Source organism: Phodopus roborovskii, unplaced genomic scaffold, assembly GCF_943737965.1.
Source record: "Phodopus roborovskii unplaced genomic scaffold, PHOROB, whole genome shotgun sequence".
Lineage (NCBI taxonomy): Eukaryota > Metazoa > Chordata > Mammalia > Rodentia > Cricetidae > Phodopus > Phodopus roborovskii.
The window spans coordinates 646,837-660,182 of NW_026126651.1; the positions used below are offsets into that span (position 1 = coordinate 646,837).

The 13,346-nt window shown below is 44.2% G+C and overlaps 1 protein-coding gene across 1 annotated transcript; it reads right to left on the bottom strand.

Moving 5' to 3' along the window:
* Positions 1-234: 234 nt before the first annotated feature.
* Positions 235-13,011, bottom strand: LOC127213752 (sialic acid-binding Ig-like lectin 5). Its single transcript, XM_051174215.1, has 6 exons — positions 12,972-13,011; positions 6,230-6,518; positions 3,698-3,951; positions 2,559-2,840; positions 2,334-2,436; positions 235-337 (listed from the first exon to the last, which is right to left on the bottom strand). The coding sequence occupies exons 1-6, from the start codon at positions 13,009-13,011 to the stop codon at positions 235-237; spliced, it is 1,071 nt and encodes a 356-aa protein (XP_051030172.1).
* Positions 13,012-13,346: the final 335 nt, after the last annotated feature.

The window sequence follows — 13,346 nt, forward strand, 5'->3', positions numbered from 1 at the left end:
AGCTCATCGTAAAGAATGCATAGATCCAGACCACATCCAGTGAAGCCCCTGGCCCTCCATGCTGGTCGAGGGGCTCAGAGCTGGAGTGCCAGGATAGAGCTGCAATGGCTGCTCTCTAAGAGTGCAAGCCCCTCCCCTGTGCCTGTGCCCAGGAGGGGCAGGAGGGCCTGGTTTGTATCCCTTCTGGCAGCCAAGCACACAACTAAGGCTGACTGGTACTTACCCCAAACAGTTTCAGACTTCCGTTTTGGCTCCTCCTGAAACTGGTTTCTTGAGGGCCGGGGCTTCTTTGTTCTTGAAAGTTTGATTCTCCTCCCACCAATTAAGCATCTTCATTCTAAGACAAAGAGCCCTTTGGTGAGCTCTTTAACATCACCACCATTCCCAGCTCCAGCCCTGGGCTGCTGCCCCAACACCGGGTTGTCTCCACATGCTGGCTCTGTGACCAGCCCACTGATCTCTCTCATGGTGGACTCTCCATGGCCTCTACTCACCACCTGGTCTCTAGGCTCTCATGTCCTAGGCCCTAGAAACTGCCCTGTTTCTCTCTCTTGGTCATAGCTTTCCTGGACTTCCTCACAAACTCCGGTACAAAGTGCCTTCTCTCTGCTTCTCTTGAAACCCTGTGATAGCTCTCTCAATATCTCTATCTCTACCTATCTCTACCTCTATCTCTATCTCTCTATCTCTATTTATCTCTATCTCTCTATTGTTATCTCCATCTCTCTCTATCTATATCTATATATCTATATATACCTTTTGTGTGGGTACAAGCTTATTTTGCATATGTTTTCCTTCTCTTAACATTTTTGGCACATGTCTCATATCAGAGCACAAGGAACTCAGTCTTTTTGGTGGCTCTATAGTATTGCATTCAGTGGAACTTCCACAGGTTACATCAGTAGTCACCTGATGCTCTTGCAAAGGCCTGCTGGATCACTTCTTAGCTCCCTGTGGGCTCTGTCCTATCATACACCTCCCCTCACCCCAACAGCTGGAGCCAGGTTTCTATAGATGTCCATTGGTCTCTATCCCTTTCCAGATGAACAGCCTTCTTTTTGGCTTCAGTGTGAATTGAGAGAGTAAGATCCAAATTTTCATTTCCTGTCTGAAAGCCATCCTTCTACATAATGACCAAAAATGGTTTTGAAAGCACTGCCACAAACTAGGCAGAAGCTGAAGCTCAGACGCACTGGCTAGGGCTGGCTTTGGATGGTTGACCTTCGCAACACACCGAATTTTATAAAATTACATTGTCTTTATTTATTGTGTGTGTGGGTTTGTGTAAGCATGAGTGTGGTAGTCAGAGGACACCTTGCAGGATTTGTATTCATTCTCTCCTTCCACTATTAAGCCCTGGGGGACCAGCAGATGGTCAGGGTGGGGGACAAGCGCTTTTGTTCACTAAGCCACCTTTCCAGCCCCACCATGAATGAATTTGACTTAAAGGAAGTGTGTACCATGAATGATGCATTCACAGGTGTGAAATGCACATTTCATTTACATTTATGTAGAACTTTTATTAAAAATAAACAAAAATTTGCTGCAAGGAAAATAAATTGGTATTATGCATAGTATATTGTATGAGCTTATTTAATTTAGGCTAGAAAGAGGATCAATTGGTCCAGGTGGTACAGACCAGCTATTGGGAAGGTGAGAAAGTCCAAGACCATAATATTGAGTTTCTGCCTTAAAATGAAAGTATGAAGAGGGCTGGGGGTGTAGCTCAGTAGTAGAGCCCCTCCCTAGAATTCCCCAGTGAGGGGCTTGGCCATGACTCAGTAGTAGAACAATTATCTACCATGTCCAAAGACTTATATTCAGTCCTCTCAGTACTGAAAGAGAGTGTATGGGGGGGGGTTTACTAGAAAGCACATTTCTAATAGATCAAAAATCATAATGGAAATTGGAGATGTTTCAATCAAGTGATAATAACGTAGTTCACATCCACATCTGTGAGTTAAAGTTAAGTTTATGCTTAAAGAGGAAATGTGTAGCCCTAAATGCAAATAAAGAAGGCTGGAACTTAATGATGAGTCCATTTCAACAGAAACTAAACTAGAAGAAAATATGATGGCGGAAATGAACATTGTAAGTCAATGAAGGGGCCAGTGAGATGGCTCCATGGATAAAGGAGCCTACAGCCAAGACTGACCTGCCTGATAAAATGAATGAACCAACTCCCAGAAGTTGTTCTCTGACCTCCATTTGTATACTAGGCATGACAAGTGCATTTGCTCTCTCTCTCATGAAAGAATAAATGTAATTTTAGAAATAAGTGTATGTGGTGGACTTTTGGAGGGCTTGGTGTTGAATTTGAATTTGATACTCACGCCAGGACAACAAGGAAGAAAAAGAGTAAAGAAGATGCTATTGTCCCGTACACAATGCCCTGGATTAGCCCTCTCAGGAAGACACTGGAAATGGAGCTTTTATCTGAAACAAAAGGGAAGAGAGGGTGGTTGTCCTGAGGCTTTCAAACTATGACTCTCCTCCCTCTCATCCTGGCCCTTAAGTGCTGGCCTTCTAGCCTAGTCACTAGACTTCTGTCTGCTCACCTGGTATCAGGAAAATTCTGGAAGCATGAACTCCATATTGGTTCCTCCCCTCACAGCGTAGTCTCCTTATGATTTCTGGTTCCCATAGGAGGTGGATGGTGCTGTTGGTCCAGGGTTCCAGTGTGGTGGAGGTCATGCGCAGGATGGTATCTATGCTTTTTGCACTCACAGGGACTCCTCCAACCCACCACTGCACAGAGGGTGTGGGGATCCCATGGAAGGAACAACTACATGCTAGTGTCCTCTTCAATAAACAGGAGTAGTTGAGCAGCCTAGCAGGTGCTGTGGAGAAGAAGGAACAGGGGTCAGAGAGACATATACACTTCCCTTCACTTCTCCCAAAGCCAAAAAATACTTGTAATTATGTAAACATGTGTGTCTGTGCATGTACATGTGAGTACAGTAGAGGCCAGAAGAGGGCACTGGATCCCTTAGAGCTAGAGTTACAACATGGGTTCTCAAGGGAACTGAACTCAGTTCCTCTGTAAGAGAAGTGTGATGGTTTGAGTGAGAATGTCTCCCAGAGGCTAAGGTGTTCGAACCCTTGGTCCCCCTTTGGTTGTGCTGTCCGAGGAGGTTTAGGAGACATGGCCTTGTTAGAGGACGGATGTCACAGGAGGTGGTCTTTGAGAGTTAAAAATCTTGGATCATTTCCTGTTTGCTCTCTGCTTCCTGCATATGGTAAAGGATGTGAGCTCTCAGCATCACACTCCAGCCACCATGCCTGCCCCATGCCTCCCTGCCATGATGACTTTATCCCTCTGGAACCACAATAAACAAACTCTTTATGGTACAAGTTTCCTTGTCTGTGGTGTTTTATCACAGCAACAGAAAAGTACCTGATATAAGTAATGTGTTCTCTCAGCCTGTTAAGCCATCTCTGTAGCCCCCAAACTTCTTATTTGTCATTCCCAAAGAGCTTTGGAGACTTTCTAGAAGCCTGGGAGCGAGTAGTTGAGACTCAGAGAGGTTCTCATTCATGTTTCTTCATCATCTGCACAAAACTTGAACTTCCCTCTTACCTGTGGTCTCTCAACCCCAGGGGGATATGGCTGCTCCCCTCCATGACCCAGGTCTTTCTCTGGGGCCCACCATTTCCCCCCAGACTGTAGACCCCGGCAGTGCCCACCCACACTCACAGACCAGTCGTAGTTTGACCGATTTACGGCTGACCAGGTTATCTAGGGATAGACTTAAGTGGCATCTGAAGGTGGACATCTCTGAAGAGGAGTTGATTGAGACATTTGTGTTGGAAGACATGTCAGGCCCATTCCAGGAGACAGAAAGGACTTTGGGTTCTTGGCAGATGCCTTGGATGGCACAGGTCAAAGTTGCAGGCTCTCCAGCCACACCACTTTCTGGGATGTGAAGCTCTGGCTTTTGGGTCAGGTCTAGAGGAGAGAACAAGGTACTTTAGATTTACACTTTAGGTAGGGGCAGGCCACTGCACAGTATTTTTAATTGGAATCCTCAAACTTCTCCCAACAGCCTCACAGAACCCAGGATTACCATGACCATGTTTTTTTGTTTTTTTTGTTTTTTTTTTTGTTTTTGCCAATTTCTGCTCTCTATCAGGAAGCCCACCCTACCTCACCAGACCTCACCAGTTGAACAAGGTGAGGAGTTAGTAAGGTGGAAACTCTTGATTCTGAAGTCTGGATTTTTTTTAAATGATTAGAATTACATTATTGGGGCTGGCAATATGGCTAAACAGATAAAGGCACTTGCCACAAGCTCCAACAACCTGACCTGAGCTTATCCCTAGGACTCATACTGTGGAAGAAAGAACAGACTCTCACAGGTTGTGACTTCCATAGACACACAGTGACATGCACATATGCACACACACTATATTGGTTTGTTTTCTATTGCAGCGATAAAGACATGGCCAAAAGCAGCTTGGGAAGGAAAGGGTTTGTTTCATCTTACACTTCCATGTCACACTCCACCGTTGAGGGAAGTCATGACAGGAACTCAAGGCAGGAACCTGGAGGAAGGTACTGAAGCAGAAACCATAGAAACCAGTCTGCATTTTTATACAACTTAGGACCACTTGTCTTGGGGTAACACCACCCACAGTGGGTTAGGCCATCCCATACCAAGTATTAATCAAGAGAATGCCTTATAGACTCACCTACAGGCCAATCTGATGGAGGCATTGTCTCAACTGAAGTTACTTCTTCGCAGATGACTCTAGTTTGTGTATGTGTGTGTGTGTGTGTGCACGCGCATGGGCGTGTGAGTGTGTGTGTATGTGTGTGTGTGTGCGCGCGCGCGCGAGCGTGAGTGTGTGCAAACTATGGAGTGAACACAGAGGTTCAAGGACAACTTGTAGGAGTTGGTTCTCCTTCCAGTATTTGGGTTCCAGGGGTTGAACTCAGGTTGTTAGCCTTGGTGGGAAGCATCTTTACCCTCTGGGCCATCTCCCACCCTGAAGTCTGGATCAACACTGATGGCGAATGAGTTTCTTGATCTACAGTGCCTGTGACTCCTCAGACTAGGGCTCCCACTGAGAGATCCTGGTTAGCCTCCCTGCTACCGACCCCTCACCTTGAGTTCAGTTCCTTCCCAAACTGATCTTTGATCATTTCTATGCTCTTTTAAAATTAAAAAAAAAAATCTATGTACATGTGTATGGGCATGTTCATACAAGTGAATACAGACACAAGTGTGCCAAGATACATGCGTGGAGCTTATAGAAAAACCTTGCCTTCCACCTTGCTCAAGATGGTCTCTTGTTCTCTGCTGTGAATGCCAGGCTAGATGACCCTCAGCTTCCCAGGATCCTAATACCTTTGCTTTCCATCCTATCATAGCAATGATGAAATTACAAACATGTGCTACCATGCCTGGCTTTCTGTGGGTAAGCCTGGGACTCCCTCTATAGGAGAGGCTGACCTTAAGCTCCTTTAATTTCTTTTACCACAGCTCCCAAGTGCTGAGTTTATGCAAACAAGCCACTATGCCTGCCCTGTCTTTGAACTTTTTATTTATAGAGATGCTAACTGTATGTAAAGCATTATATTACTTTGGAAATCAAACACCTATGGTTTTCTGGGTTTTTTCAAAAAGGATTTTATTTATTTATTTATTTATTTATTTATTTATTATGTATATAGTATTCTTCCTGCATGCCAGAAGAGGGCACCATATCTCATTACAGATGGTTGTGAGCCACCATATGGTTGCTGGGAATTGAACTCTGAGAGAGCAGCCAGTGCTCTTAACCTCTGAGCCATCTCTTCAGCCCAGTTTTGTAATTTTACATTAGTTAATTTAATTTATGTGTGATCAGGCATGCATGTGGAGGTCAGAAGACATTTTGCAGGAGTCAGTTCTACCACGTGGGCCCCAGGGATAGAACTCAGGTCTTCAAGCTTGATGGCAAGTGCCTTTATCCATTGCCCTCCCTCACAAATCCCCAGCTTTCTTTTGCATATACTTTTTTGTGCTGTGTTCTCGTGTGTGTGTGTGTGTGTGTGTGTGTGTGTGTGTGTGTGTGTGCGTGCGCGCGTGCGCCTCAGGTTGTATAAAGTCTAACTCCTGATGAAGTAATATCCCTCTGACCACCAGCACTCCCTCTGGATTTCCTACCTCCTAAACCACTTAGTGCTCAAGCCTGCCCATCACCTGACATGGAGAGTCCAATGTCCTCTTTCAGGGTGGTGTCTTTCTGATCTCCTACACCTACATAGAGCAAGTAGGTCATGTTTTCTTTTCCAAGCATGTCTCGGGTCAGCAGGATGCAGGCTTCCACCTCCTCTGTGGAGAGATCACCCATGGGGGCTCGGGGCTGCCTGGTATCTGCATGCAAGCTGATGTTCTCATTATGCCTGTAGTGCACAGTCATGGGATTTCTGGGAGATGCCTTGCGAAATTCAAACACACAAGGGACTGTACTGCATAGATTGTCTTCTACTGTTGTTGTCTTCATAACAACCAAAAGTGGAGGAATTAACCCTGTGGGGAGAGATCTAAAATGGAAAGCAGTCCCACCTCAAGTTTCCAGAGTTCTGCCTATGGATTAAAGGGTCAGGTCACTCAGGACAGGCTTGGTGTTTGCTCATCTCTGGAAAGTCCTTCTTGGGAAGTCTTTATTAGGATGCAGTCATATCAGATACTCTAAGAGTCATGTAATTCATGGCAGAGTATTTGGGATTCACTTAGTCTCTTTAGCTGCCAGTCTCCTCCAAATTGGGTCATGCTTGCCTGAAATTCCCTCTGGACAGACGGTTGATATGTTATAGTTTTTGTTAACGCAACAAACGGCATATCTCCAAAGAGGGAATCTCAGTTGAGAAATGGCCTGATTCCTTAGGAATTTCTGATTCACGTGGGAGGGGCTAACACACTGTGGACACGGTGCCATCCCTAAGAAGTTCAGTCTGGATTGCATGGGAAACTTAGTAAGCCATAGAGAGCAAGCCAGTAAGCAGCAATGCTCCGTGGCCTCTGCTTCAGTCCCTGACTGCAAGCTTCTTCTTTAGCTCCCCTTATCAATAGACTATCAATTGTACACTTCAATACACTCTTCCCCAAGTTGTTTTTGGTCGGTGTTTTATCACAGCAACAGAAAGCAGACTATATACAACCAGCTGTGGCCTCAGGCCCTCTGAAGCTGCAATCCCAGCCCTCTCTGATACCCAGGTGAGACTTAAATTAAAATGTTACTTTTTCATTGCATTTTGTGAAGGCCAGAGGCCCACTAGTGGAAGTCAATTCTCACCTCACACTGTGTGGGCTGCAGACACTGAATTCATACCATGAATCTCTGAGCACTCCCCTGGTCCGAATTATAACGTCACTTGTACTTACTGCCTTCCTGTCTTGTCACTTCTGGTGGGACTTACCCTCTGTCCCGAGTCTGTAAGAGCAGAAAAGTCCCTCCAACTTACTTTAAAGACATTGTGTTGTGTGATGTCTGTCGCTCCCCTGAGGAAGCTCTTTGTGTTTGTGGAGAGGGGAGGGGAAGGCATTAATTCATCTAAGCTTCTTTGCTGCAGAGCATTATCATTGCTATTACTTATAATAAGTATCCTCTTGATCTCTGGAAGTACTGGGTGCTAAGGTCTCCCACAAATGCATGACCAGATTCCCAGTGAAAACCTTGCACTCACACTTTGGTGGGCTCCTGAGTGGGGAAGCGAACTTAAACTCTATGATTCCCTGTGCACTGACAGTAAGATGACTGTGCCATTTAGACGGCTTCCCTAGGAGAGACCTACTGGGTGCTTGTACTTAGTCCTCTGGCTACTTCTCCCATCATCTCTTCCTTTTGCTGATCTTAATCTGCGTGATTTTGATATAATTGGTTATCACCATAAAGATAATGGCTTCACTGAAGTCTTCTTTTTTCTTTTTAAAAATTTATTTATTTATTTATTGTTTTACATCCAGACCACAGTTTTCCCTCCCTCTTCTCCTCCCAGTCCCTTTCCCCCACCTCTTCTCCCCCCTCCCACCCACCCCTCCTCCATTTCTCTATAGAAAAACAATAGGCCTCCCATGGATATCAAACAGCCATGGCATACAAGTTGCAGTAAGACTGTGCATCTCCTCTCCTATTAAGGCTGGGCAAGATAACCTGGTAGGAGGAATGGGTCCCCAAAGCAGGCAATAGAGTCAGAGACAGCCCCTGCTCCCACTGTTAGGAGCCCCACAACAAGATCAAGCTACACAACTGTAACATGCGCAGAGGGCCTAGGTCAGGCCCATGCAGGCTCCCTGTTCTCAGTTCAGACTCTGTGAGCTCTCATGAGCCCAGGTTAGTTGATTCTGTTGATTTTTGTGTGGTGTTATTTGCCCCTCTGGTTCCCACAATCCTTCCTTCCCCTCTTACACAGAACTCCCTGATCTCCACCTAATGTTTGGCTGTAGGGTTTTGAATCTGTTTCCATCAGTTGCTGGGTTAAGCCTCTCTGATGGCAACTGGGCTAGGCATCAATCTATGAGTAGAAAAGAATTTCATTAGGAATCGTTACATTGACTTTTTTGGTTAGTCCTGTTTGGCTCTATCCTAGGTCTCTGGGATTTTGGCCTCTGGGTCCTGGCCCTCCAGACAGTGTCAGGCATGGGCTCCCTCTCAGGGCATGGATCTCAGGCTGGAACAGTCCAGTCATTGGTTGCCCACTCCCACAATCTCTGTACCACCTTTACCCTAGCACATCTTGTAGGCAGGACTAATTGCAGAATGAATGTTTTGTGGCTTTATTGGTGTCCTAGAACTTCCACTGGAAGTCTTACCTTGTTATAGGAGATGGTTGCCTTAGTTTCTGTATTACCCATTGCTAGGAGTCTTAGGTAGGAGCACCCTCATAGATTCCTGGGAATGTTCATTGCACTTGGTTTCTAGCTCATCCGAGAGATGCCTCAGATTCCAGTTGTCTGTCCTAGTACTCTCTGACCCGATCCTTCCCTTTTCCATCCTCATCCACCCCCAGTCCACCCTCAAAATCAATTTCCTCTTTCCAGTGAGATCCAAACATCCTTCCTTGAGGTCTCTGATGAGTGAACTTCAGTGTGTGTGTGTGTGTGTGTGTGCACGCATGTGTGTGAGTGTGTGTGTGTGTGTGAGTGCATGCGAGTGTGTGTGTGTGTGTGTGTGTGTGTGTGTGTGTGTGTGTGTGTGTAGGAGAACAGACTCATGGAGTTGGGGGTTGAGGGAGCCACATGCTGCTTCACACTGCCTGACTCTGGTCTTCACAACCCAAGAGCCCAGGACCCCCCTCTCTCTCCTTATACAAGATCACATCCATAGACAAGAAGCCATGCCTTAAGTCTGGTACCCCAAAGCTATTGGTGGAATGAATTCCCACAACAATCCTCTGGGTCTGTGGATTGTAGCATGGTTATCCTTTATTTTATAGCTAAAATCCTCTTATAAGTGAGTATGTACAATGTTTGTCTGTCTGGATCTGGTGTTACATCACTCAGATGATCCATTCTAGCTCCATCCATTTGACTGCAGATTTCCTGGTGTCCTTGCTTTTAACAGCTGAGTAATACTCCATTGTGTAAATGTACCACATTTTCTTTATCTATTTTTTTTTTTTGTTGTTGTTGTTGTTTTGGTTGAAGGACATCTAGGTTGTTTCCAGTTTCTGGCTATTATAAATAAAGCTGTTACAACATAGTTGAGCAAGTGTCCTTGTGGTATGGTGGAGGATCAGGATTCTTTGAATACATGCCCAGGAATAATATAGTTAGGTCTTGAGGTAGATCAATTCCCAATTTTCTAAGGAACTGCCATATTGATTTCTACAGTGACTGTATAAGTTTACACTCACACCAGCAGTGGAAGAGTGTTCCCCTTGCTCCACATCCTTGCCATCATGAGCTTACCCATTCTGACAGGTGTAGGTTTAATTTGAATTTCCATGATGGCTAAGTATGTTGAACATTTCTTTAAGTACTTCTTGGTTGTTTGAGATTCTCCTGTTGGGAATTCTCTGTTTAGATCTGTACCACATTTTTTAATTGGATTATTTAGTTTGCTGATGTCTAGTTTCTTGGGTTGTGCCCTTCTGTTAGATGTGAGATTGATGAAGACGCTTCCCCATTCTATAGACTGCTATTTTGTCCTTTTGATGGTGTCCTTTGCCTTAAAGAAGCCTTTCATTTTCACGAGGTTCCTCTTATTAATTTTTGATCTTAGTGTCAGTGCTATTGATGTTCTGTTCAGGAAGCTGTCTCCTATTTCCCACTTTCTCTATTAGCAGTTTCAGTGTATTTGAATTTACGAGGTCTTTGATCCACTTGGACTTTGAGTATTGTTTAGGTGGTAGATATGAATCTATTTGCATTCTTCTACATGCAGACACCCAGCTTGGCCAGCACCATTTGTTGAAGATGCTTTATTCTTTCCATTGTATAATTTTGTCTGTTTGTCAAAAATCAAATGTCCATAGGTGTGTGGGTTTACTTCTGAGTCTTTGATTCTATACTGTTGACCCACTTGTCTGTTTTTATGCCAATACCATGCAGTTTTTTTCACTATTATTGCTCTGTAGTACAGCTTGAAATCAGGGTGGTGATTCCTCCAGAAGTTCTTTTACTGGTAAGGGTTGTTTTGGCTATCCTGGGTTCATTATTTTCCAGATGATGTAGAGTATTGTTCTTTCAAGGTCTGTGAAGAATTGTCCTGGGATTTTGATGGGGACTGCATTGAATCTGTAGATTGCTTTTAGCAAGATGGCCATTAAAAAAAAAAAAAAAAAAAACTATGTTAATCCTACCAATTCATGAGCTTGCGAGATCTTTCCATATTCTGGTATCTTCTCCAAATTCTTTCTTCAAAGATTTGAAGTTCTTGTCATACAGGTCTTTCTCTTGCTTGGGTAGAGTTACACCAAAATATTTTATATAATTTGTGGCTATTGTGAGTGTTGTTTTCCTGGTTTCTCTGCCTATTTTTCATTTGTATGTAGGGCTACTGATTTATTAAAATTAATCTTGTATCCAACCATTTTGCTGAAGCTGTTTATCAGCTACAAGGGTTTCTTGGTAGAATTTGGGGGTCAATTATGTAAACTATCATTTCATCTGAAAATAGTGATACTTTGATCACTGAAGTCTCTTTTTCAAGACAAAAATCTCTAGCCTAGAATGACGTCAAACTGACTATGTAGCCAGTATCCAGGTACTGAGATTATCACAGCTTTACAGGATTCAGGGAACCAAACCTGGCACTTTGAGCATGCTAGGCAAACACCTTACCTACTGAGGCACAGTTCCATTAAATTGTTTTTTCTTTTAAATATCATTTTATTTATTCTATAAAAATTTCATACATGTATACAATGTAGCTTGAGCATACCCACTCTGAGCCCCTGCTCCAGTTCCCCTGGGACACTCCCAACACCTCCGCCCAACTTCAAGTTTGTCTGTGTATTTATTTTAAAACACTGAGTTCAGTTCTTAACACCTATATTTGCAATGGGTGGGGTCATCCAGTGAAGCACGGGCAGTCAACCTCCCAAGGTGACTCTTGCAGCAGCCATCAACTGTCAGTAACTCCTCAGTCAGAGATGTGACTTCAGTGGCTGAGGAGCCATTCATTCATGCTGAAATTTTTAACTGGCAAGTAACTACACCTACTATGAATTCACAAATGTAACAGCCAAGTCTTGTCTAGAAGACAGCCTTTCTTAGCATTCTTCTCCATTGTCTATCTCTTACATTCTTTCTGCCCCTTCTTCCACAGTGTTCGCCAAAATTTGGAGCCAGGGATGGAAGGTTGATATCGAAGTCTCCTCTCCAGCAGAACATTTAGTCTCTCTCTTTTAATAAAAAGTTGCCTTCTCAAGAATTATTTTTAATTATGTGTATGTATTTGTCTCTGTGTGGATATGTGCATATGTGTTTGGGTATCCACAGCTACCAGAAGTGTCCAGTGTCCTGGATCAGGAGTCATGCGTGATTGTGAGCCACCGACATGGGTGCTGGGAACTGAAACCATGTCCCTTACAAGAGTATGCTCTTAACTGCTAACCCATCCCTCCAGCTCCAAGATCATAATCTCTCTCTCTCTCTCTCTCTCTCTCTCTCTCTCTCTCTCTCTCTCTCTCTCTCTCCCTCCCTCCTTCCTTTCCTCCCTCTCTCTCTCTGGATTTCTCTGTGTTGCCCTGGCTTCCTGGAATTCTCTATGTAAACCAGGCTGGCTTCTAATTCACAGAGATCCGACTGCCTCTGTGTCTCAAGTGCTGGGATTAAAGGCGTGCACCACCACTGCCCACCCCAATAGAATTCTTTCTGTCAGTGCCACCCAATCCAGTTTCTAGTTTTGTAATTGTCCTTGCTATTTTTTTTTATTACTTCACCACCCTGCACCATTCCTAAACTACTGGGAAAAAAAAAAAAAAAGCTCAATAGTACCAATGTTGCAGTGATGTGGGAATTCAAGAAAAACTACTTCTGTGTAGTAGTTTCCTTCCTGGAGGAAGAACGAGGACTCCAGAGGGTCATTGCATTTTCACAATTTGCAAGGTCCTTCCATGAGGTTATGTAGACAATAAGGGATTTCTGGGAAAGTGGAGACTCTTCAGTGGAGCTGTCTACAAATTATGCAAAGAGATCCCGGGATGAAGCTTTTGTGAGTAGCCATCTAAGCCTGGAGGCTGGGGACAGACATGCTTTTTAGTGATGCAGCTTGTCTCCACATCACCTGTCTCCTCTAAGCAATCCCAGTAAATCCATTGGGTCCCCAAGCTGGAGTCTTGTGTAGAGTCTGATGTGTTTGTCTTCTCTATCTGCAGTGAATAGAAATACTCTCCTGGGGGAAGTGATATAGCTATAGAGTCATGTGGTCCTCTGTAATAGCAACTGTAACTTAGCTGTAGCTCACAGCAAACAATGGTCCCTTCCCCTTCCTTTCCCATTGCCCCAGGTAATGGTCACACAGTGTGTGCTACTTACCCAAATACAACAGAGGAAGGGCTGAGGTCCCCCACGGCATCCCAGGTACAAGAGAGTACAAGGATGATTCCTGCTGCTGACTCTGGCCTCAGAATGAATGTCCTGTGGGGCATAAGTTGGGGTGGGTGAGAACAGAAGCAGCCAAAGAGGTAGGTAGTGGGGACAGAAATAACATCACTACTTACTGGGACCTTTTGTCTCCTCAATTACATTTAATAGCTCTTTATCTTGTGAACTTGGTTCCTCTTGGCAACAGATGCTTGGAGATTTGAAGACAGGAACAACTCTCTTTGAGCCTAACACATCTGCTTTTTTTTTTTTTTTTTTTCCTAATCTTATTTTTTTCTAACCATCTCTCCTGTCTTCTTCCTCTTT